The sequence below is a fragment of the Neopsephotus bourkii genome, unplaced genomic scaffold (genome assembly GCF_033783945.1).
Source record: "Neopsephotus bourkii isolate Nb327-2 ecotype Australia unplaced genomic scaffold, CSIRO-AGI_Nbou_v1 NB_309, whole genome shotgun sequence".
Lineage (NCBI taxonomy): Eukaryota > Metazoa > Chordata > Aves > Psittaciformes > Psittacidae > Neopsephotus > Neopsephotus bourkii.
This window is the reverse complement of record NW_026900817.1, coordinates 100919-124511: the sequence shown is the minus strand read 5'-3', so window position 1 is coordinate 124511 and position 23593 is coordinate 100919. Positions and strand designations below refer to the sequence as shown.

Here is a 23593-nt window from a genome sequence, read left to right as displayed (position 1 = left end):
CCTGCGGGATGCTAACCCCATCCTCCTCCTGTGTGCAGGGAGAGGCAGATCGCCGGCCCCTCTCCAGCCTGGCCCACCGGGTGCCTGTGTTGAATGGACCTGTCCTGGCAGGCACACACTCGCCCGTGTTCATACCAGCCGGTTTGGAGCAGCACGAGGCTGGGAGCCCCTTGTCCTCTCGGCTCCAGCCCGTCATCATCCTCGAGCCCTCGGTCGCCCACACTCCACTGGTGGCAGGTAAGTGACAGGCACTGAGGCTGTGGCAGTGACCCTGAGGGCAGCAGGGGGTTGGGGCGCTATGAAAGCCCAGTGGCCTTGATCTTCCCATTACTGTGCCTTGAGATGGGGCTGAGGGAATGGAAGGTGTTGGCCCGGTTCTGCCTAACCAGCAGCATGTCCTGCACACACCGTGGCCTTGACAATGCAGGGAGATGCAGCTTTAGCTCTTCCCTCCAGCTGCCCCTTGCCCTGCCTGGGCTGGTGTGGACCCGTTCATCCACTCCAAGGGGTCTTTCCCACCTCTTCCTATGCTCTTGTGCCAATAGATTTCAGTAGAGACCCTGCCTTGAGCAGGGCAGCTCTGACCTCTTGGCTGTGGCCCCACTCTGTAGCACAAAGAGAATTGGCTCCTTTGTGCTGGTTCCTGCTCCATCTCTCCCTGCTCTGTGATACCAGCAGTGAAGGAAGCTTCTCCCATTGAGGGTGAAGCTGGCTGAGATCAGCCAGGTCCTGTCCGCAGACCCCTGATGCCAAAGCAATGGGGACAGAAGGAGGTGAACCATAAAGGCACAGCCCATGCCTGCCAGACACTGGGCTCCGGGGCTGGGTCACCATCATCTTTAGGGCTGTCTGCAGATAGTCTGCATGGGTCCAGACCGCGCTGCTGCTTGCCATGGTGTGCAGACAGCTCTGCAGGGTGCCACCCTCACCTCTCCTTCCTCTCCCCTCCAGTGCCAGGCCTGGGGACCGTCCCCTTCTCCTTCACCCCCTCGCTCATCTCTGCAGAGCGCCTGTCGCTGCCAGGCCACCATAAACCACTGGGCAGGACCCGCTCGGAGCCCCTGCCCCAGAACCCCAAGGCCATCCAGCAGCAGCTGGTGTACCAGCAGCATCACACCCACTTCCTGGAGAGGCTCAAGCAGCAGACGCATCTGGGCAAGGTGAGTCCTGGAGGCCCAGCTTGGGCTTGTAGGAGGCAATGGGATTGATGCTAGAAGGGTGTAGGGCACCATCACTACCTGCTGGGCAGTGAGCAGATGTCCAGGGCCAAGCCCTAGCCCAGCACAGAATGGTTTGGGTTGGAAAAGACCTCAAAGCTCACCCAGCTCCAACCCCTGCCATGAGCAGGGACCCCTTCCACTGGAGCAGGGTGCTCCAAGCCCCTGTGTCCAGCCTGGCCTTGAGCACTGCCAGGGATGGGGCAGCCACAGCTTCTCTGGGCACCCTGTGCCAGTGCCTCAGCACCCTCACAGGGAAGAACTTCCTTATCTCCAATCTGAACTCCCCCTGTTCCAGTCTGACCCCATCACCCCTTGTCCCATCGCTCCAGTCCCTGATGCAGGTCCCTCCCCAGCATCCTTGTAGCCCCCTTCAGACCCTGGAAGCTGCTCTAAGGTCTCCACGCAGCTTCTCTTCCCCAGCCCCAGTGTTCTCATCCTGGCTTCATGTGGGAGCTGCTCCAGCCCCTGAGCATCCTCGTGGTCTCCTCTGGCCTCGCTCCAACACCTCCATGTCCTTATATTGAGGACACCAGCACTGCACCCAGTGCTGCAAGTGGGGAGAGAATCCCCCCTCCCCGAGCTGCTGCTCACACTATGGGGGGTGTTTCTGGGCTGAATCTGGCTCATGGGGAGCTTCTCCTCACCCAACACCCCCAAGTCCTTCCCTTCAGGCTGCTTGGAAACGCATCTCACATGCGAGATGCTGCCTTGCCCAGCCTCATGGCAGTAAGCTGAAGGTACCCACTCAGCTTCCTTGCCTCCCACATTCACCCTGCTCCTCCCCTGTATCCTCTCCCCCCCTCCTGGCCTGGGCTGTCCCCTGCCACCTCCCCGAGCTCACTGTGCCCCCTGTGCTGCAGCGCATGGTGAAGTCCAGCGAGAAGCCCCGGCTGCGTCAGATCCCCTCCTCCGAGGACATGGAGGCCGAGGGGACGCTGCCAGAGGCTGAGAGCAGTGACCCAGCCAGGGCACGTGTGGAGCCGCCACGGCCCGGGAGCAGTGGGAAGGAGCCTGAGAGGACACAGAAGATGATGCAGCCTCAGGAGGAGCTCGTCCTGCAGCAGGTACCCAAGGGCTGGTGGGGGTGAGAGAGCTGCAGGCAGCTCAGACCCTGAGGGCTGCTGTGTGAGCGAGGCCACAGGCACCACGTCTGTGCCTTCCCTGAGCCCTGGTAGGACAGGGATGAGCGGTGCGGTCACCCCCGGTGTTCTGCAGGGCTGAGCATCATCCCCCCATTGCTGTGCCCTGCAGAAGGGCTGCTCTCCAGCAGAGAGCAGCACATCATAGAAAGGATTGAGTTGGAAGGGAGCTTAAAGCTCATCCCGTTCCAGCTCCCTGCCATGGGAGCTCCAGATGCTGCAGGATGTGTCCCCTCTCCAAGCACCCCCGCCCGAGCATGGCTGTATCCAGACCCAAGGGGGGGTGCACAGTGCAGGGCTCCCTTCCCCATGCCAAGTGATGCTGCTCTCCGGTTGTGCCTTGCTCTGGGTGCTCACTGACCCCTCTCTCCAGCAGGCCTATCTGTGGGATTCCTACCAGCGTGTGCAGCAGCAGCTCCTCAAGCGCCAGCCCTTGGCTGACACCCCCATGGTCCCCACCATCCACACGGGGCACAGGCCCCTCTCCAGGGCCCAGTCATCTCCTGCCACCGCCACCATCTCCCTTCCTGCCCAGGACACGGCCTCCAAGGCGCTGTCCCTGCCCGTGCAGGAGCAGCCACCCAAGCCTCACTTCACAACAGGTACCCCCAGCCCCTGTGTGGGGCTGTCACCACTGCAGCAGGGGCTGGGGATGAGCTGGGAGGGAGGTGGGGATGCTCAGGGGCAGCTTAGCATCAGTCCTGCTTACTCACACTCATCAATGCTTGCGATGCTCTGCCTGGCTGCACAAAGAGCAGAGAAGCCACAAGGGTCCCCTTCTCCTTATCTAAGGTGGCTTTTCCAAGCAGGACTTACCCATCTGGCCCCTTGACTGCTGTCCTGGTCCAGTGACCCTGGCAAGGGTCAGCTCTCTTACGCATCCAAGGCAGGATTTGCTTCAAGCACGTTGGGACAGAGGCTCCCATTGAGGGAGGTTCCAGTCAAACCAAATAGCTTGGGGTCTCCTCCAGCCCCTAAAAGGAGCTCACTTTGGGTCTGCACCACCGAGGCCGGTCCAGTCTGGTGCCAGCAGCTCTCCTTGTGCCTTGCAGGGCTGGTTTATGATTCAGTGATGCTCAAGCACCAGTGTTCCTGTGGTGACAACAGCAACCACCCGGAGCACGCAGGCAGGATCCAGAGCATCTGGTCCCGTCTGCAGGAGAGGGGCCTGCGCAGCCAGTGCGAGGTGAGCACCAGCAGCAGGGGGGGAGCTGGAGCCCATCCGGGATGGGGATGCTGGTGTGAGCTCTCATGTTACTGGGCTGGTGGGGTATCCTGCTCCCACCTCCATCTCCTTTTGCTCCCACATCTTCTCAGTGTGTTCACCACTGTTATCCAGAGGGCTTGGGCTCACCCATTGCTGGCAATGCCAAATTAGAGCATATTGGTGTGACCATAGAACCGTAGAGTGGTTTGGGTTGGAAAGGACCTTAAGATCATCCAGTTCCAAGCCCCTGCTGTGGGCAGGGATATCTTCCACTGGAGCAGGGTGCTCCAAGCCCCTGTGTCCAACCTGGCCTTGAGCACTGCCAGGGATGGGGCAGCCAGAGCTTCTCTGGGCACCCTGTGCCAGCGCCTCAGCACCCTCACAGGGAAGAGCTTCTCCCTTATCTCCAACCTAAATCTCCCCTGTTTCAGTTTGAACCCCTCACCCCTTGTCCCAGTGCTCCAGTCCCCGATGAACACTTTGGCTGGCAGCAGCAGTGTGCTCTGCAGGGAGCTGGGTGCAGGGAGAGGGGTGATCCCTATGGAAACGGGGTTTTGGCCACTCTGGGACCATCAGTGTGGGTCCCACTCCATTGGAAACCTCACCCTGGTGTCACTGGGTCCCACTGGGACACCTCCACCCTCCGAGCTTGGGTGGGAGAGCCGGGATCCCCCCCTTGGAGCAGCCTGCTCACAGCCCCCGTGTGCTGCAGTGCCTGCGGGGCCGCAAGGCCACACTGGAGGAGCTGCAGTGCGTCCACAGCGAGCGCCACGTCTTCCTCTATGGCACCAACCCCCTCAACCGCCTCAAACTGGACAACGGGAAGCTGGCCGGTGAGTGCACAGCCCCAGCCCTGCTCCTGCTGAGCAGCCAGGCCAGACCTCGCTGTCCCACAGCATTCCCAGCTCTAAACCCTCTCTGTGCCCTCTCTCTGCAGGGATCCTGTCCCAGCGGATGTTCGTCATGCTGCCCTGCGGAGGGGTGGGGGTAAGTGCTCCCTCTCTGTTCTGCTTGGGTTTGGATGGGGTGCTTCTGTCCCCAGTGAAGGGGGGGACTGGAGAGGGAGCTCCCAAAGCCTTTGGGCAGCCTCAAGTGGGACCTGTGGTCACAGAGCTTCCTGTGTCCTTGGGATGGTCCTAAGCATCCCACCCATCCGATGCCTCCTTACTCTGGAGGCCACAGCAACTAAAAGCCCATCACAAAGAGCCTAGGGTACCAGAAGGGATTGAGCTGGCTGGGGGAAGCCACAAGCCATGGGCTCCATTGAGGCAGGGGAGCAGTGTCCTGGGGACAGCAGCTCCCCATTTCTCTCCAGACACCTCTGTGGCCTCTCCTTTCACAGCTTGCCCTCCTGGTTTCTCTCCATTCACTGCGTTCTCCTCTCTTCCTCTCTCTGTCTCTGTCCTTCTCTCTCTTTCAGGAAGGGTCTCACTCCATGCCTTCCTGCTGCCTCTTCTGGTTCTCCTCCTCTCCTTGCCCCCGCTGCTGGGCACCAGCTCTTCTCAGCCCCGTTTTGCATCTACTTTCCCTGCTCTGCCTCCCCCTCCCTGCTCCCCTCTGTGCCCCGAAGGCAGGGGGGGGGCTGGAGCTGCCCCCTCTCCATGGGCACTGGGGAGCCTTTGAGTTGCACACATGGCGTTGATCAGAAGAGACATTGGGTTTTCCGGCTCTGGCTCAGCCCTTGACGTGATGCTGATCAAACCAACATGTTTGCTTAAACAATACAATAAGATAAAGAAGGTAAAGAGCGTTTTCTCAGTCACTTCTTCCAGCCCCCGGGTGCAGGGGGAGATGCTCTGTGTGGAGCTGAGCTGGGGCTGACAGCGGCCAGCCTGGAGCTTGCCCCATTGGTGTGTGAGGTGGTCCAGCTCCACCATCCCCTCCAGCTTATACAGAGCTTCAACCCCTGGCCCCAAGCAGGGCAGCTGGCAGAGCCCATGGTCCTGTAGTGAGCTCCCCTCCACCCCATCTCACCGATGCTCTTGCTTCTAGGTGGACAGTGACACCATCTGGAACGAGCTGCATTCCTCCAACGCTGCCCGCTGGGCTGCAGGCAGTGTCACCGAGCTGGCCTTCAAGGTGGCCACCAGGGAGCTGAAGGTAGGCTTGGCTTCGTGTGGCTGTGCCATCACCTCATAGCCCTGTGCTGCTGTGGGCTCCATCCCTGGAGGGACCAGCCACCCGGAGGGGGTGTGTGCCACTGGGAGCAGCAGCTCTGAGCACCTTGCCTTTGTCTCATCCCCAGAACGGCTTTGCTGTGGTGAGGCCACCAGGACATCACGCTGATCCTTCCACTGCCATGTAAGGGCCCCTTCCCAAGCTGCAGCGAGGCCCCCAAAACCAAAGTGGCTCAAAGTCACTCCAGACTGAGCCCCATCCATCTCCTGGCCAGGGGGAGAGTGGGGAGTGAGCCCACCCTTTGGGGGGCCAGGAGGGGGGGATGCTCAGGAGGCATTAACCAGCTCCGACTCCCTCTTCCCAGGGGATTCTGCTTCTTCAACTCAGTGGCCATTGCTGCAAGGCAGCTGCAGCAGAAAGGGAAGCTCAGCAAGATCCTCATTGTGGACTGGGTGAGTGCCCCTGCGTGTCCCTGCTCCTCCCCAGGCCATCCCTAAGAGGTGTCTGCATCTCCTCCCAGCTCTGCTTTGGAGCTGGACCAGAGAGCAGCAAAACCTCCTCCTGTCGGGAGTGTGGCTGGGAACTACCCATAGGATGGGGAAGCAGGAGCAGAGCCTGGGGATGGGGGTCCCAGCCAGAGATCCAGTTGCTTTTAGCTCTCTTAAGCTATTGGGCCACCCTGGAGGCTGAAAGAAGAGCTCTGCCAACCCTTTTGTCCCTCCAGGATGTTCACCACGGCAATGGGACCCAGCAGATCTTCTACAGAGACCCTGACGTGCTCTACATCTCTTTGCATCGTCACGATGATGGCAACTTCTTCCCTGGTAGCGGGGCTGCTGATGAGGTACCAGAGCACTGGTGGCCAAGGTGACAACCAGGAGGGCAGGGCACTGGTGGGCCAGAGCAGAGGGCAATTCTGTGGCTCTGCCTTTCCCATTGATGCCTCGTCCTGCCTGGTTCACCCAGTTGGCTGCCCCAGCATCCCTACATCACCCAGCATCCCTACAGGCCCCATCCAGAGCTTCATTGCTGTCCTTGCTCCCTCCCAGGTTGGTGCTGGCCCTGGTGAGGGATTCAACGTCAACGTGGCCTGGACTGGGGGGCTCGACCCCCCCATGGGTGACCCTGAGTATCTGGCTGCTTTCAGGTACTTCCTTATGTCTCTGCTCATCTCCTCTCCCGCTCTGTGTCAGGCTGAGGCAGCACTTCACCCCCCTGTGCTTGTCTTTGCCCCCAGGACCGTGGTGATGCCGATTGCACACGAGTTCTCACCCGATGTGGTGTTGGTCTCTGCTGGCTTCGACGCAGCCGATGGCCACCCACCCCCCCTGGGTGGCTACAAAGTCTCTGCTAAATGTAAGGAGGTGGAAGCAGCACCAGAGCCTCTGCAGGATGCTCCCACTGCCCACCCACTACAGTGGAGTTGGGGGGGGGCAGCTCTCCAGCTTTGGGGTTGTATCAGCATCAAGGGGCAAGGCAGCAGCATTTTGGGGCTGAAACCCTCCTTTTTGGGCTTCTCCTCCAGGTTTTGGCTACATGACAAAGCAGCTGATGAGCCTGGCTGGCGGAGCCATCGTCCTCGCTCTAGAAGGTGGCCATGACCTTACAGCCATCTGCGATGCATCCGAGGCCTGTGTGTCAGCCTTGCTGGGCAATGAGGTGGGGGCTGAGGGGTGTCCTGCTTCCAGGAGCCCAGCCCTGGGCACGGCTGCTTCCTGCTGACCCTCTCCTGTCTTCCTTGGGCAGCTGGACCCTCTCCCGGAAGAAAGCATGAGGCAGAAACCCAACCCCAACGCTGTGCGCTCCTTGGAGGCGGTGCTGCAGGTCCAGAGTGAGTGTCCCAGGGCTGGGGCTCTGGGCAAGGGCTGGAGCTGCCCTTTCCTCCCCTCTCCAAGGGGCCACGTGGTGGAAAAGACCCCAGTGGAGCCCTGCATCCTCATGGGAGGGTGATGCCCCTTGGGAAGCCCGGAGACCTGAGCCCCCCTTACCCTGATGTTGCTTACCCTGCAGGTAAATACTGGGTGGCTCTGCAACGCTTTGCCTCCAAGCTGGGCTGCTCCTTCCTGGAGGCGCAGCACCACGAGGCAGAAGAGGTGGAGACAGTCACAGCCTTGGCTTCCCTCTCGGTGGCCGTGATGGTGGAGAAGAGGTGATGCTCTCAACTGGGAGATGTGGGTGCCCCTGGGTGCGAGCTGTGCTCTCCTCGGGGTGGCAGCAGAGAAGGGCCATGTCCTACAGCCCCATGAGCTTCTGGGAGGTCAGGACAGTGCTGGCTTTAAGCAGGCTGTGGGACATAGACTTTATAACTGCCCTCCCCACCAAGAGCTCTGGTCCATGGCAGCAGACAGGACTCCAGCATTCAGCATCAGTGGGGGATTGAGGTCCTGCAGGACCTGGGTTGGCTTCTGAGAGATTCAACACTGGGCTCTTCCCAAACAAGGTGCAAATGAGACCAAACCCTTGGAGGATGGAGGGGCGGGGGGATGTCACCTCCTTTCAGGAGCCCACCACTTGTCTCATGCTCTATGTGGGTTTCAATGGAGCAGGCCGCAGCAAGGCTTGGTGGCCACCTCCAGAAGCCAGCCCATGGGTGCTGTTGTGTGGCACCAGTCCCCTCCTCATCTCCTGTGTCCTCTTCCAGGCCCCAGGACGAGCCCATGGAGGAGGAAGAGCCCATGAACCAGTGATGAGCGGGGACGTCCTCTGCTCCCCTGCTCCCAGGACGTGGCTGGACTCTCCTGAGCCCAAGCGCTCGCCCTTCACTCCTGGCTTCCCGGCTGCCTCGTCCTCCTCGCCCCCCGAGTCCCGGCCCCCAATGGCCTGGACCTTTGGCTGCAGAGCCCCATCAACGATGCTCCTGCAGCCACCTGGAAGACGTCCTCCTGCTCGGGACCGCTGGAGAGCCCCAGGCTCCCTCAGACCCAGACCTGCAAACAGCCCCCGGCCCTTGGGAGCTGATCCCTCCCTGGGCTGTGTGGGAGATGCCTCCACCCCTCTGGCCTTCCCCTGGGCTCCTCCTCACCCTTGGGGAAGGGGCTGGCTTTGGGATGGATGCTGCGGCCGTGCTGCGGGCGGTCAGAGCCACCTTTGGGACTGCACCCGGAGCTCCTGCGGGGCCTGGCAGTGATGCCTTTGAGGAGCAGCCCTGTTTAGCTCGGGAGGGACAGGCTCTGGCTCTCCTCATGAAGGTTTCCTGCCTGCCCTTCCCCTGGCAGGCACAAGGTGGATGCTGCCGTGGGGCACGGGCTTGTTCTGCACAAGGAGAGCCCAGGCCCTGCAGCTGGGGAAGAGCAAGGGCTGGAGTGTCTGCAGTGCCCAGGATTGCACCTCGGGCTCATCCTAACCACTAACCAGAGCGGGACCCCTCTGGTGCTGGGGCTCTGATTTGCACTATATACAATTGACGTGTGCTAATGTGAACCTTCCCTGCTCTTCTTTGCATGGGGATTGCAGGAGCAGCCACCTCTTCATGTGGATGTGCCCAGGGTGGCTTGAGCCCTTCCCAGCATCCTGCTGACCGGAGCATCGGTGTCAGTGTAATCCCTCTGTGATCCCTGAAGCCGGGGCAGCCCAGTCCCATCACCCCCTCTCCAGCTTGAGTCCTGGTACATGGAGTCATGGAATGGGATGGGTTGAAGGGACCTTAAAGCTCCTCCAGCTCCAACCCCTGCCAAGGGCAGGGACCCCTTCCACTGGAGCAGCTTGCTCCAAGCCCCTGTGTCCAACCTGACCAGGGATGGGGCAGTCACCTTGGGGTGGCAGAGGCAGGGTCAGGGCCCCCCCACAATGAGGTGTCCACCTCCATTTGCCTTCTTCCCATCTCCTCCTGGACCAGGGCATCGTGGGGCTCCTCACACCAAGAGCCCTCCCTGTGTCCTGTGGGTTGTCCCATAAGGACAGGCCCCTGCTTAGGGTGCTGGGTGCAATGGCAACTGGGGAGGGGATGGATGGGCCACTGGGAGCTCCGGAGGTGGCCGGGTCCCTCTGCAGGCTCAAGGAGGAGATTCCCATAAGGAACAAGGGAGGAGAAAGGAGCAAAAGGACCTTGGGAGAATGAACCAGAGCAGGGGCTGGGCTGGGGGGGGATGAGGCCCTTCAGGCTTGGCTGGTACCCACAGGAGCCATCGTGGCCTCCCCATGGCACTGCCGGTACCCTCCTGATGGGTACCCTCCATCCTCATCCTGCTCCTGGTCCTGGCACCCGCTTGCTGGGCAGGAGAGAGGCTCTCACCCCATGGGGTTCAAAGCACCCCAAAACCTCTCTGTGTCTCCTCAGCTGTAGGTGCTGCCCCTCCATCCTGGGGTCTCCTGCCCAACGTGGGGTGATGGGAAGGACCTGCCTTGGGGCACTTGGGTGTTTCTTGTGTCCCCTTCCCTCTGCTTCATCCCCTTGGTCCCCCCATGGTCCCCATGATGTGGTTCCTCTGGTGCCACCTGCCTCAGTTTCCCTTCCGTACTTGATCCCAACCTCATTCCCAGTGGATCCCAGCAGGAGCGACGTGACCAGCCCCATCTCCTAACTGGTCTCGTGTGGTTTGACCCCCACCAAGCAACGCAGTGGTGGCATGGGGGTGAGGTTTATGCGAGTATGTGTTTGCTCAGAAGGGTCCCACCTCCCATAGGGTGGCATCTTCTTGTCCCCAGATGTCCCCTAAACATCCCATAGGGGGGTATCCACTGAGCAAGGGAGGCTGCTGGGTCCCATGGGTGGAGGTCCTGCCATGGGGCTGCTTGGGGGGGGTGCTCCCATTGCTTGGTTAGGACCTCACCAGGTTCCCAGCAAGCAGAGTCCCACCATGAAGCCAATGGTGGGATCTCCTCCAGCTCCAGCAGGGAACAATCCTCTGCAGCATCCCTGTGGCCTTCCCCCTGCATCCCAGAGGAGCATCCTCCACCCCGCTGTTAATGGAGCATGGGACCTCCAAATGGGTACCAGGCTCCCCAAGTCACCCACATCCCCAAGCTGATGGAGGGTTTGTTGGCCTCGTGTCCCTAAAGATGCTGTGGGGCTCCCAACGTCGCTCTGGGGTGCCCATCCCTTGGGAATGGGGTTTCCTATGGCTTTGTCCCCGGGATGATGTTAAGAGCCAGAGCATCTCCAGCTCCTTGCCCTAAACCCCTTTTCCCCCCCATAACAGCATCATGAGTGTGAACAGAGAAGAGCCAAGACCCGTGTTCAAATGATTCCTTCCTCAGGGCCGATGTTTTCCCCACTTGGGAATAGGGCAAATTTAAGGGAAAACCCCCCCAGGACTCAACACGATGGCACTTAAAACAGCAGGGAAAAAGGAGATTTTAGCCTTTTATTACAAATTCAGGTTGGAAACCAGAGCCTCCACTTCCAGAGGAGTTTCCCATTGGCTTTTAAAGCCCATTTGATGGGAGGGGGAAGCAAATGTCCATGCCTAAAGGTAGTTCCCCCTTTCCCATATCCAACACATGGCCGGAGCCACCCCAAAGCTCTTTGCAATGGGACTTCCCCTTCCCTGAGCACATTCAGCTCCTTGGGAAGCTCCCGGAGCCGGGAATCCGCTCCCATTGTCCAGCCAGCAACAGGGAACTGCAGAGGGAAAGGCAGCCTGAGCCTGGCTGCCCCTTCCCGGTGGATTCTCTGGTGTGTAATAAAGCCTGAGCAGTAACTGAAGCTGCTCTGGAGTCGCTCCCAATGCTTCTCCCATGCGGATCGCTTCAGGTTCCCCTTTATTTCCCCCTTTCTCTGCTATAACAAGCAAAAATCCTGGATTCTCCTTTGCCCAATGGGTATAAAAGGGGCCGAGGAGGGAGCAGGGATGGGCACCAGTTCCTTAGGGATGAACCCAGGAAAATTCCCCCTGGGTTTTCATTATTGGGATTGTCAGGAAGCCCCCAAAGCCCCTCCATCACCCCCTGTGATGATGCTGCCACCCGTCCATGGTCTATGGGTGAGTGGGAGCCCTGGGGTTCATAGAGGGGGTTCAGCAGCCCCCCTCCAAATCCACTCCATGCCAGACAGCTCCACAAATCCTGGAGTCCTTATGGTGGAGACCTTCGGAGCAGGATCAACATGGACATCACCCATGGAGCCGAGCTCCAGCCTCAGCCAAAGCCTTGGATGCGGCATCTCACATCCATGTGAGGGGCTCTATGGAGCAGTGAGGACCAGGCCAGCGAGGGAGGGTTCAACCCCTTCCCATCACCATCATCACCATCATCACCATCATCATCATCATCATCACCATCATCACCATCATCACCATCATCATCATCATCATCATCATCCCGAGAGGAGCTGTCCTGCCTGGTCCTGGCAGGAGGCAGCTGCAGGGGGATATGGGGAGGATGGAGCCTGTTGATCCGGGAGCATCGGCTTCTTGGGCAGCAGGAGGAGATAACCCAGTTCTTACCTGCGAGCCAGGAGTACTTTGCACCCTCAAGAGTCCCATGCTCAGCACCCAAACAGCTCATTCCAGACCTAGCTCCGGGATCGGGTCCCTCCTTCCCAGCCCTGCGGTTTGGAAGGGGTTGGCGGGGTGGGATGAGGCTCCCATTGTGCTCGCTGCAGGATGCTGCGGCCGGTGGTGGGGTGCTGGCTGGCTGGGGCTGCTGTTTCCATCGAGGTTTGAGACCTAAAGGGAGGCAAACCAGGGTCAGCGCCGGGCTTCCCGAGAGCAGGCACGATCCGGAGCCGGCCGGGGAATGCGTGGAAAAGCCACATTGGGCTCCTGGCTCCGGAGCCTTCGTGCTTTGCATTCGCAGACGGCCCCGGAGCCACAGGGATTTGGGTGGGAAAGGTCCCAGCACCTGAGCTCCTCAAAGCACTGCTGCTCCATAGGGAGAGCGGGAGTTATCCCGGGATGAGCTGTTCCCTATGGAGCCGCTGCCGGACGCCAGCCTGGAGCCAGGGACAGGAGCCCTGTTGGTGCCTCCCAAGCTTTGCCTCCTGCAGCAGCCGAGACCTTGGATGCTCCATAGAGGAGAGGAATAAATCACAGCCTCCAGTGCTGAGCCCTGACTGAGGTAATGCAGCCCCTGCCCACCCTGTCTGCAGGAGACACAAAGCAACCCCACAGCCTGATGTGTCCCAGCGCTGATCCTTTGGGATTGTGGTCCCAAAGGCCTGCGGTGGACCCCGTGCGCATCCAATGGGGCATCAGGCAAGCAAAAAGGCTGATGTCCAACTGGCACTGCAAAGGGATGCTCTATGTTGTGTGCACGAGCATCCTGACCCCATAGGAAACTCAATAATCCTCATGGAATAGCCGTGTCTCCAGAGGGAACCAGCCCTGCTCAATGTGCAGAGCTTGGGGATGGATGGACCTGACCATGAAGCTGGGGAGCTGCAACCGTCCTCAATGCCACCATTCCCTCCGTCCTGCATCAGCATCCTCAGCTCAGCTCAGGTGCATCCCCCATCAATGGCAATTACACACAAACCCCATCTGAATGCATCCCCTTCGTTCCCCCTCAGCTCCCAGCTGCATTCCCAGCAGTGAAATACGGGCTCGTTTCAAAGCCATTCCCTGGGCTCATAAAGGAGCAGATGGGTTGATGCTCTCGAGGGCTGGCTCTGGAGTTGGGTCTCAGTTTGATGGAGATGAGCCCGGTCCCCCCGTGCAGGCTGAGGTTTCCCTTCTTTTAACAGAAAAGTGGGAGTTTTTGGTGGGAAAAAGGGGTTTCTGCTGGTGAAATGCATGGAGGCCCCTGTGCCAAGGCACTCGGAGCACGATGGATGGATCCCTATGGCTCTCCCTGCTCCGGGCTGCTTCCCTGCTCTGGGAATCTCAGCACAGCACGGTGATGCCACCCCTTGTCCCTACCACAGGAGCACCAGCACAGTGTGAGCTGATGGGGTCGGGATGAGCATCCCTAACCCCATGTGGTCCTGCATCCTTACCCGTATCCTGCATCCCTCACCTAGGGCTGCTCCTATGGGCACAGAGTTGGAGCCTTCAAGGCACCAAGCATCCCCTCTACGTGCTCATCCTCCTTGTGCTTGAGGAGGGAGACAGCAGGCTTTGGAGGCACCATGGGGACTCTGAACCTGCTCAGTGCCAGAGCAAATCCCAGCAGCATCCTGCCAGAGCATGAGGATGGGAGCAGAGGCCTTCACCTGAATGGAAACCAAGAATTCCCGGGATCTGGACATCATCTCTTCCTGGAACTCAAACCAGAAGTGAAAGCTGGAGCACAACTCCCCCCCCATTGGACCCAGCTAAGGGATCCTGGGGCCTGGTTTGCCCCAGCACAGGGGTCTGGGACCACCTTGACCGGTTTACCCAGTAGTGAGCGCATGGACCCGCTTTGTGATGCTGGGGTGGGAAGGAAGCGCATCCCATGGGACCGTGCTTCCCTGCAGAGGGATCTGGAGGAGCCGCCGCTCCCAGGGCAGATCTGATGCAGGGAGGGGGCTCTGCCCCAGCATCTTCCATCCCCTCCTGCTCCAGCACGGTGCAATGAGACGTGCCTATAGACACAGGCAAACCAAGGCTCCGAGCAAGAGCAACCGGCCCCAAAGGGAAGATTCACCCAAGGTCTGTCCGGATACAGTGAAGTGAAGGCAGCATCACCAGGGTGATAAACCCAGGGAGACAAATGAAGGACAAGGGATATCCCCCCTTCCAGCCCTCCCCCCCCAGCTTCCAGCCTCATCTCCTCCTCTTCAGCAGCAAAAGGAACCACTTGAATGCACTCAGGGGACTTCAAACGCTGCTTTCCCTTGCCTGAGGGCTCAGTCCTGCTTTCCCCTTCTCCTGTTTAAGGGCACATCCACATCCCGCTATTCCCGCACCCTTTGATATTTAATAGGCTGAGCTCCAGCGGAGCCCAGGACACCGTTTGCTGCTTTGCATTAGGAGTTACAGCCCCATTGGGTTCATTCACTCAAAGCCTCTCCGGCTCCAGCATCGCTTCCCCTGTGGCTGCTCCCTCCTTTTGCTCTTTGCTGAGCAAATCCTTCTCCCTTTACCCCCCTTCCCAAGAGGGGTTTGTAACTGGTACCCAAACCACGCGGCACGAAGCGGGTGGTTCTCTATATCCAGCTAAAGGATGCTCCGGTGAGCACCGGAGCCGCTTGGGGTGAATACTAACCAGGAATGGTGAGCAGGGGTTTGAGCAGGGAGGATGTTTCATTGAGCATTGAGGTCTATAAGCTCATGAAGGGTCTTTAACCCCCTTGTTTGTCATGGGAACACGATTCCTGCCGAGCACCCGGCTCAGATACACAGGTCTAACAGTCAGTGATGGCGCAGAGCCGAATGCCAGCCCATAAACGCAACCGGGAGCAGGAATGCGTGTCTGGAGGTGATGGGGAGCATGCACGGAGCATCCCAGACCCCCCAAACAGCCATGAACGCACTGGGCTGCAAGGATGTGAGGATAACGGGGGGATGCAGGCTCGCTCTGCTCCTGGGGCTCAGCATCCTGCTTGTCCTGGGCAGCTTAAAGTGGGAATGAGCAAGCACCCGCTTTGGTCCTCGCTGTCCCAAAGGGGAAGGGGATCCTGTGTCCAGCAAGGCTGCTCTTCCATTCTTACACAGCCAGATCTGCCCCAAATGCATGGCTTTAGACAAGTGATGGCTTCCCTGTTGGTTGGAATTGGCTTGCAGGGAACTGAGCTTAAATGTGGCACATCCTGAAGGGCAAACCCCCTGGGACCTGCGCAGCATCTTTACCCGGGTGGCCTCAACTCCAGGGCTGCTCAGTGGCCAAACCCAGTGGTAGGAGGGCTACTGGTGCTCATGGGGGTCACTGGTCGTGGCAGATGGTCCCCCCATGGCTTGTGCATCACTTGGGCCGCGTCGCAGGGGTTTCTATGGTGTGTTTGGTGTCGCAACAGCCCCTTTCCTCCCTTTGCCAGCCCCTTTCAACACGTCACTGAGCAGATTCCCTTTGCATTGGGGCTTCTCCCACTTGGACCCTAAAAGCACTGGGAGCTCGGCACGGCTGCTGGTGCTGCTGGGCTCCCATGGGGCTGCAGCATCGCACCAGTCCCTGTCCTGCTTAAAGTAGGGTCTTGGATCCACCCAGCACAGGGTCCGGACTCTCCTGTGGTATCAATGGGATGCTTCTGCCTGCATTGGGCACGAGGGTTGGGACTGCAGCAAGAGGAGTAACGGCCCTGGCAGAATAAGGGCCTCTCATGGCCATTCCTTAGCGATGGGTGCACGAAGCAGCAGGAATCCTCTTGCATTTGGCTTCCCAAGAGAAGCCGATGGCCCCTTAGCCCTTGGGTGATGCAAGGCAGGGGTTAACAAACCAGTGCCCAAGCAAAGCCCTCATCCTGGTTAGGGCCCAGCAGGGAGCTGGGCTGGGCTCCCATGATGTGTCCCTGAAGCCCACAGCTTGGGAATGCCCTATAGAGCTCCTGCACTGCAGGAAACATCGGCACCGATCCAGCCCTTCTCCCCCGGTCCCTCTCTCTCCCAGCCCAAGCAGACCTAAAGCCCTGCCAATGGAATCATTCCCCTCTCCTCTCAGCAGCTTTGCCAGCGCTTACAGAGGATGCTCAGATGCTGCTGGGCACCGCAGTCAAACCCCTCCCTCAATGCTCCATTCCCTGCAGTGTAGGATACCTCCAGATCCAAAGGGATTATGGATCCCATCCTATCTGCAGCACTTTAGGACAGGGACAGGAGGAAGCCTGGAAGTCTGGAGCCACCAGGGCCACCCAATGGCTTCAGGGAATGGCTGCTGAGTGAAGGATGGCTTTGGGGTGCCGCTGCTCTCACCTGTGCTGTGACCCAAGGGCATTCAGGAGGGTGCCTGCTGATCCACAGGGGTTAACGTAGAGGGATAAATCAGACCTGGTTTTAAAGCTTCCACCAACCTGCCCCAGCCCAGACCCCGCTCAATGGGCTCAGGCACTGCTTGGCCCCCTCCAAGCCCCACAGAGGTTGGGAATCACCACTTTTCATGGTGGCATCTGGGGTTTGTTAAAGCACATGGAGATGAGGAGGGAGATGCCCGGAGGATGCAGGGATGCGCCAGACCTACCCCGTCTCAGTGGGATGCAGACATGGACCAAGCCCCTTCCATCCTCCAGACGGAGAAGGCGTAGCTGAGCCTCTCGTGGGCCAGGTAATTGCAGCTGGCGACCTTGTGGTCCAGCTCATCGCTCTGCAGGACCTGGTACAAGAAGTCAATGTAGCGGGCGGCCAGCTTGAGGGTCTGGATCTTGCTGAGCTTGTCGGAGGGCAGCGTGGGGATGATCTTGCGCAGCTCGGCGAAGGCGTCGTTGAGGGACTGGGTGCGCTGGCGCTCGCGCACGTTGGCGATGACGCGCTGCGTGTGCGCGTCCTCCAGGGGCTGCGGCGCGGGGCTGCGCTTGCTCCGCTTGCCCTGCGGCGATGGGAGCCCGCGCTCCTCGCCCCCCTGGCCCCGCTTGCGGGGGCATCTCTTGGGTACCCGCTCGCCCTCCTCCTCCTCCTCGTCCACGCTGCCCTCGGGTGAGGCCGGGCACGGGTTCTCCTCCTTCATGCTCTCGGCACCGGGCTCTTCAGGAGATGCGATGGACGCAGGACATGGGAGTGGTGGCCTGGAGAGGTCGAGAGGTGCAGCTTGGAGCATCCAAGCCTTGCGGAGCCCTCCAAGGAGCTCGGTTGGTTTTTCCTTTGGGCTACGCAGAGGAAGGCGTTCGGATAACTTTGGGGAATGGCTCTTGCTGATAGGGTGAGGAGGACAGTGGGCGGACCAGGCACAGACCAATGCAGCCGTGCAAGGTAATGCAAACAGCAGTGGAGCTTATGGGTTCCAGATTTCCTCCTTCCCTCCTCCACTGACACCCCCAGGCCCTGCGGCACAGATGCTCCCACCTGCTGCCCGGATGGCAGGGGACATCGCCTCTGCTCATGGGAGCACCAGCCATGGACACCAAGGGAGATGTCTTGGAGGTGCAGGCTTTTCATTTCTACACCCAGTTGACCCTGCAAAAGCCAGCCAGAGATGGTTCACTTGGGAATAGAAGACTTTTCTCTATGAGAAATCCAAGTGGAGATGGGAAGCCTTGGATACAGATTTCCCATGAATCCAAAGGAAGAAGCAACAGTGACAGGAATCCATTCTGCTCTTGAGAAATGGTATAATTCAAAATGGACTTGAGTTTGCATCCATTCATCCATCCATCCACCCATCATCCATCCATCCATCCATCATCCATCCATCCATCCATCATCCATCCATCCATCATCCATCCATCCATCCATCCATCATCCATCCATCATCCATTCATCCATCCATCCATCCCTCTTCCTCTGCCTCCATTTCTAGCAGCCTACAGTACAATTCCACCAGTAGCATCAGCACACAGAACTGGAGCCCATTGGTGCCCATCATCTTCCCATGCCCAAAATGCTCCTACGCCTTTGGGAACCCCTAGAACCTTCCCATCTCCCTCTCCAAGGTGTTTCTTCTCCTTGACCTAATCCAAGCTGTGTCTGCTCATCAGGTCCATCAGAAACTCTCACCCTCAGTCTCTTTGGGGGGACATTGAAGTCCTGGCAAGATGCTCCAAGGGGATATTGGGCTCCATCCCCAGCAGAGCTCCATCACCTTTGCTCTGTCTCATGAGGGCACAAAGGGACGTTATGGGAACAAGATAGTTTCAAACAATGGCAGGAATTCATCAAAATAATCCAAATCCCACCAAACCCAGCAGTTGCTGCGTTGACGCCTCCTGCCTATAGAAACAGAGGTGATTTAGCTCCTTTTTATAACGACTACATGGAATATCCTGCACTGATAGGAGCCTGTGCCCACCCCCAGGTGGGAATGAGGTGGATGCAGCAGCTCAGGCTGAGCATGACCACAGGAGAGAGTCCTTGGGAAGGCAACGACCTTTCCCTATTGTCTTGCTGCCCGTGGTGAATTAGCATCCTCCTCTTGTGCTATCTTCACCCTGAAGAACCGATGCTGTTGTACTGCAGCCACCTCTGCTCAAGAACCTCTCCTATAGCCTGAAAGGAGGAGGAGGAGGAGGAGGAGGATGTCCTCTCCCCTTTAGCACTGAATAAGAGCAAGGGGCTTGGCCAACTGTTGTTTTTCCAATAGGAAAAGCCCCAATTCAAGCTCATCTACAAGGTATTCCTTAAAACCATGCTCCATAGACCTGCCATGCACATTAACCTCGCTACACATCCCGTTGTCCATCAGTGCTCACAGCAAGACCCTTCCCAGCCCTTTGCCTCCCTAATTGCACCCATCCGGGTGTTGCTGCTCCATTGGGATGCACGTATCCCAAAGGTGCTGCTCTCTGTTTCAAGGAATACGTTTTCACATCCCTCCATGGGCTTCTCTTGAGCATCCTTCATGCTGGGAGGGGGGGGACCAAGTGAAAGGGCAACCTCAGATGAACCCCTTCATCCCCTTTCCCAGTGATGCTGCAGTGCTCAAGGCCAGGTTGGACACAAGGGCTTGGAGCAAGCAGCTCCAGTGGAAGTGCCCCTGCCCATGGCACGGGGTTGGAACTGGATGAGCTTTAAGGCCCCTTCCAACCCAAACCATTCCCTGGTTTGAGAGAGGATGCCCAGGAACGGGTCTATACCGGGAGCCACTGGGATGGAGCGCGGTGACTTGGGAGCATCGGCTCAACCCATCCCTCCCACGCGAGCGCTGTCAGGACAGTGCCGAGCATCAGATGCTGCTGTGGGCAGACAATGGATCCCAGGGATGGGAAAGAGGGAGGAAACAAAGGCAGAGGGAAAAATCCCCCAAGGGAGAGCAGGATTTTGGCTGGATCCAGGGCCCTCTGATCCCGCTCAGCGCTGCCAAGGGCTGGGGAGCTGCCAGTTAACACCAGCTGAGGCCCAGGGCTCGCGCTTGGGCTTGCTTTTCTTATTCATCTTTTTGTCTTGTTTTCCTTTATTTTTCACCCCTTTTTTTGTCTCATTTTCCTTTATTCCCCCCCCTTTTTTTTTACTCTAGAAATAGCTCAATAGAATTGCACTGGAGAACGGCTTTGAGCCAAGGAAATGAAGCTGGGGCTTGGTGCTGATACCCTTGAGCAAAGGGAGAAACACAATGAGCTTTGATGTGCAGGAAGGATCAGCTGAACACCCCAAAAGGCTTTTTTTTTTTTTTCACCCCAATTTGGCTGGTTTATGGCAAAAAATATTTTTTCCTTTAAATGTTTCCATTTCTTTTGGTGGATTTGGGGCTTTTTTTTTTTTTTTTTGAGGGGAAGGATATAAAATATGGAGATTTCATGGAAAGGTCACAAGTTCCCCAAGTGGCTTCAATAACGTGGCTTCTGCAGCTGCTTGGGGGTTTATGGCCCTCGTCTTGACAGAGTGAAAGATTCAGACCTTAAACATGCACATTGCAAGCAAAAACCAACCTTGATTCCCTGAGGAGCAACCAGATGGAAGGTCTGGATTCCCACCGCGTCCCAGCCCTTCTGCCCGCCTCCATCCCCATCTTCCTCCACCTTCGCATCCATCTTCCCTGAGCAGGGATTTGGGATATGTCCCCATCGCTCGGGTCTGAGCTGAGCCTGAAGATGCTTTGCCATTGGGGCCAATGGGAAGAAGGGAATGGTGGAAAGAAGGCGAGGACACCACCAAACATGGGGATACAGCAAGGAGAACTGGAAGAGCAAGGCTGGGGCTCACTGGAGCATCCCAGGGGCTCCTCAGATGGGGTCCATGGGGTTGAGGTGGGAGACGAGGTTCCTAAAGGAAAGAGGCCAAGGCAATCCCTTAAAAGCACATCCTTTGGTGGCTGAAAGCACATCTTGGTCATCCTGAGCCTGACTCTGTCTCTGAGCCTGAAGATGCTCTTCAGGCCTTAGGGGTTAGATGGGGTCTTTGGGTTGGTGCCCATGGGGGAAGAGCTTGGAATGGAGTTGATGCTGCTCCAGCACAGGTTTGGGAAGGGGACAGGAGGCTCCATCCTTGGGGTTTGGGGAGGGGTTGAACCCTGGTACAACAGAGCTGGGATAACAACCTCCATGTGTCCACCCCATCACCGCGATGGGCAAGAACCGGAGCAACCCTGGGCACCAAATGCAGAGGGGAGGGGGGGGTTTAATCTCGCCTTTCTCTGTTGCAACCTCCCCTGCTTTGCTCGACGGGACCCAACGGGGCTGTTTGCTCCCTCCTGGCAGCAGCCAAGGAGGAGAACGCGGATGAAAGGAGCCGGGGAGAGCGGCTGGAGGCTGGGGAAGCGGCTTCGCCTCCCCAGGTTTTTCCAGTTACCGCAGCCGCGGAGTGGAAACATGTGTGGTGTGAAGAGGAATGCGGAGCATCCGCTGCAGCGTGTGGTTGCCACGGCAACCGCAGGGAATGCGGGCTCGGGGATGGGGATGGAGGGGGGGAGAGGGGGGGGTACCGCGCAGGGCCTCGGCTGGCAAAGGGAGCTGGAGCGCTGCGGGGGCCTTTGATCCATGCGCCCGCAGCGGTGATGGATGGGCTCGGGAGTCATTTCCGTGTCCAAGTGACCTCATGGGCCTGGAACTCGCTGAGCTCCTTAAGGAGGAAAAGATGTTCCCCCCCCCCCCCCTCCGTGCACCCCCCTCCGGGAGTGGGGGGGCTGAAGGGGGCTGGCGCTGGTGTTACCGGGGGGGGCTTTGAGGGAGTGATTTGTGGCTTGCTTTGGAGGGGAGGCGTGGGATGGGGTGGTGGGAGGGAGGGAGGGAGGGAGGGATGGAGGGAGGGATAAAGAAAGGGAGGGAGGGAGGGATGAAGGGATGGAGGGAGGGAGACAGGGAGGGAGGGATGAAGGGATGGAGGGATGGAGGGATGGAGGGAGGGATAAAGAAAGGGATGGAGGGAGAGAGGGATGAAGGGATGGAGGGAGGGAGGGATAAAAAAAGGGATGGAGGGAGGGAGGGAGGCAGGGATGGAGAGAGGGAGACAGGGAGGGAGGTAGGGAGGGAGGGATGAAGGGAGGCAGGGACAGAGGGATGGAGGGAGGGATTTAGGAAGGGATGGAGGGAGGGATGAAGAGATGGAGGGAAGGAGGGAAAGAGGGAAGGAAGGATGGAGAGATAGAGGGATAGAAGCAGGGAGGGAGGAAAGGAGGGAGGCAAGGATGGAAGGATGGAGCGGTGGAGGGAAGGATGAAAGGAGGGATGAAGGGATGGAGAGATGGGGAGATGGAGGAAGGGAGGGAAAGAGGGATGGAGAGAGGGAGAGATGGAGGCAGGGAGGGATGAAGGGGAGGAGGAAGGGAAAAAAGGACGGGAGGGAGGAATGAAGAGATGAAGGACAAAGACAGAGTGACAGGGATGATGGAGGGACTGAGGGATGCAGGGGTGGGCGCAGGGAGGGATGAAGGGACACCCCACGTGCCACTGCAGATGCCAACCACCACCCTGCACCGCCGCCCATCCCGTTCCAGTTAACTCCTCCATGTGAAAGTTGCATCGGGGTTTCTCCCCCCCCTTCCCTTCCCTTCCCTTCCCCATCTGTTTCCATGTGGCCATCAAAGGAGCAAAATCCATCTTGAGGCTCCCGCTGCCAGGAGCCTCCCCGCAACCCGCCCAATTCCCAGCCTCCAGCCCTGGTGTGGAGGGAGCCGGGCTCGGGATGGGCTCATCCCTGGGGAGCAGCAGCCGGGATGAGCCCTGCTCCAGGCACCGGGGCCGCGGGGCCGGGCGCTGGCTCTGCCCTTGGCTGTGCATCAGTTCCCCCCCTCCTCCTGCATCTGCGTTGCTGCGGGTGACAAAGAGCATCAGGAGCGGTTCCCTTCCCGTTCACTGCGGCTTGGTCCTCCGAAGGACCCAGCTCAGGCAGGGCACGGAGCCACCCTCGAGGGCACCCGGGTGGTCACAGAATCCAGGCTGGAAAAGGCCTTGAGGTGCAACCATTCCCAGTGCTTCCACGGCCATCCCTAACCCATGGCACTGAGGGTGTGTGAGCACTTGCAGGGCCGGTGCCTGCAGCCCTGCCCTGGGCAGCCTGTTCCAATGCTGAGCACCCTCTGGGGCAGGAATTGTTCCTCAGCTCCATCTAAACCTGCCCTGGTGCAGCTTGAGGCCGGTTCCTCTTGTCCCATCCCTTGGGAGCAGAGCCTGGCTCCATCCCCATGTCCGGCAGTTGGAGGGAGCCATCAGGTCCCCCCTGAGCCTGCTCAGCAGCAGTGCAAGGCCCTGGGCTCAGTGAGTCACTGTCAGCTGGGGCAAGGATCCCGGTGCCTGTGGCTGGATGAGCAGGAAGCATCTCCCCACCAGCGGCTGAGTCACTTCCAGCCGGGAGATGCTGCAGCCCCGCTCCGAGCTATGGGCAAGGGAAAGCAAACTCCAAGCTCCAATGGGTTTCAGTGCCTCAATCCCCTCTGAAGGTGCAAATGCTGCCCCATGCCCCTGCGAAGGCACCAGGGCCTCCCCCTGCACCCATGGACCCCACAGAACCCGTGTCCGGAGCTCACCAGAGGAGCGCAGTCGCTCTGGTTTTGCAATCTGCTCCATACAAACCCAACCCCTGCCTTTTCCTGGCCCTCGGGATGTCTCATCCCTGCGTCACCCTGCGCCCATCCCTCTGGTTCAGGCTCTGCTCTGCCAGCATCCGACCTGTGGTTCCCCATCCCCAAGAGCATCCAACCTCCTGCAGCTCTAACTCCATTTCCACACATGCACAGCTGCCTCGTCCATCCTTTCCCCTCTATCTGTTATACCCTTTGCCATCCCACTGCCACGCTGTCCCTTCCCTTTCCCTTCCATCATCCCGAAATCCCAAGGAAGCCAAAAGTTGGCTCTTTCCCCCCCCATGGTGCTCTCAACCTGGTCTCTTGCTTTCACGTCCCTGCAAGGAGGTGTTGGAAGGGCAGAGGTTGGGCTTGCCAAGGGAGGGCCATGTCTGAGAGCATCTTCCCATGATGGGAGGAGGTACCAAAGCGTCCCGGTCCCTTGTGCTCCTGCTCGCATCAAACCCAGCACAGATTCAGCTTCAGGAGCTGGGATGGGAGTGAAAACAGGGGGGGGAATGTGGGGTTTTATC

The 23593-nt window shown here is 58.9% G+C and overlaps 3 protein-coding genes across 9 annotated transcripts in view; 1 reads left to right on the top strand and 2 right to left on the bottom strand.

Moving 5' to 3' along the window:
* The window catches only part of HDAC7 (histone deacetylase 7), a 76600-nt gene extending 68005 nt beyond the window's left edge, over positions 1-8595 (top strand). For 5 of the 7 annotated variants that reach the window (XM_061347159.1, XM_061347156.1, XM_061347161.1 and 2 more), the window contains 17 exons: positions 39-237; positions 952-1160; positions 2081-2284; positions 2733-2961; positions 3412-3545; positions 4279-4399; positions 4504-4553; positions 5559-5666; positions 5812-5867; positions 6049-6136; positions 6409-6528; positions 6734-6831; positions 6922-7040; positions 7210-7343; positions 7431-7515; positions 7695-7833; positions 8326-8595. In XM_061347159.1, the coding sequence (XP_061203143.1) occupies positions 39-237; positions 952-1160; positions 2081-2284; positions 2733-2961; positions 3412-3545; positions 4279-4399; positions 4504-4553; positions 5559-5666; positions 5812-5867; positions 6049-6136; positions 6409-6528; positions 6734-6831; positions 6922-7040; positions 7210-7343; positions 7431-7515; positions 7695-7833; positions 8326-8371 (2139 nt within the window). In that variant the 3' untranslated portion in view covers positions 8372-8595. The remainder of the gene's footprint in view (positions 1-38; positions 238-951; positions 1161-2080; positions 2285-2732; positions 2962-3411; positions 3546-4278; positions 4400-4503; positions 4554-5558; positions 5667-5811; positions 5868-6048; positions 6137-6408; positions 6529-6733; positions 6832-6921; positions 7041-7209; positions 7344-7430; positions 7516-7694; positions 7834-8325) is intronic. The other 2 variants (XM_061347163.1, XM_061347158.1) reach the window with 1 other exon arrangement.
* Positions 1-23593, bottom strand: part of LOC133208924 (cytochrome c oxidase assembly protein COX14) — a 190459-nt gene that overhangs the window by 150171 nt on the left and 16695 nt on the right. The gene's annotated exons all lie outside the window — the stretch shown is intronic.
* LOC133208922 (twist-related protein 2-like) lies at positions 16660-17365 on the bottom strand. The gene has a single exon (XM_061347175.1). The coding sequence runs from the start codon at positions 17226-17228 to the stop codon at positions 16662-16664; it is 567 nt and encodes a 188-aa protein (XP_061203159.1). The 5' UTR covers positions 17229-17365; the 3' UTR covers positions 16660-16661.

What these genes read in the sequence shown, in the direction of transcription:
- LOC133208922 (XM_061347175.1), bottom strand. Translation starts at nt 17,228, where the DNA reads ATGCTCCAAGCTGCACCTCTCGACCTCTCCAGGCCACCACTCCCATGT.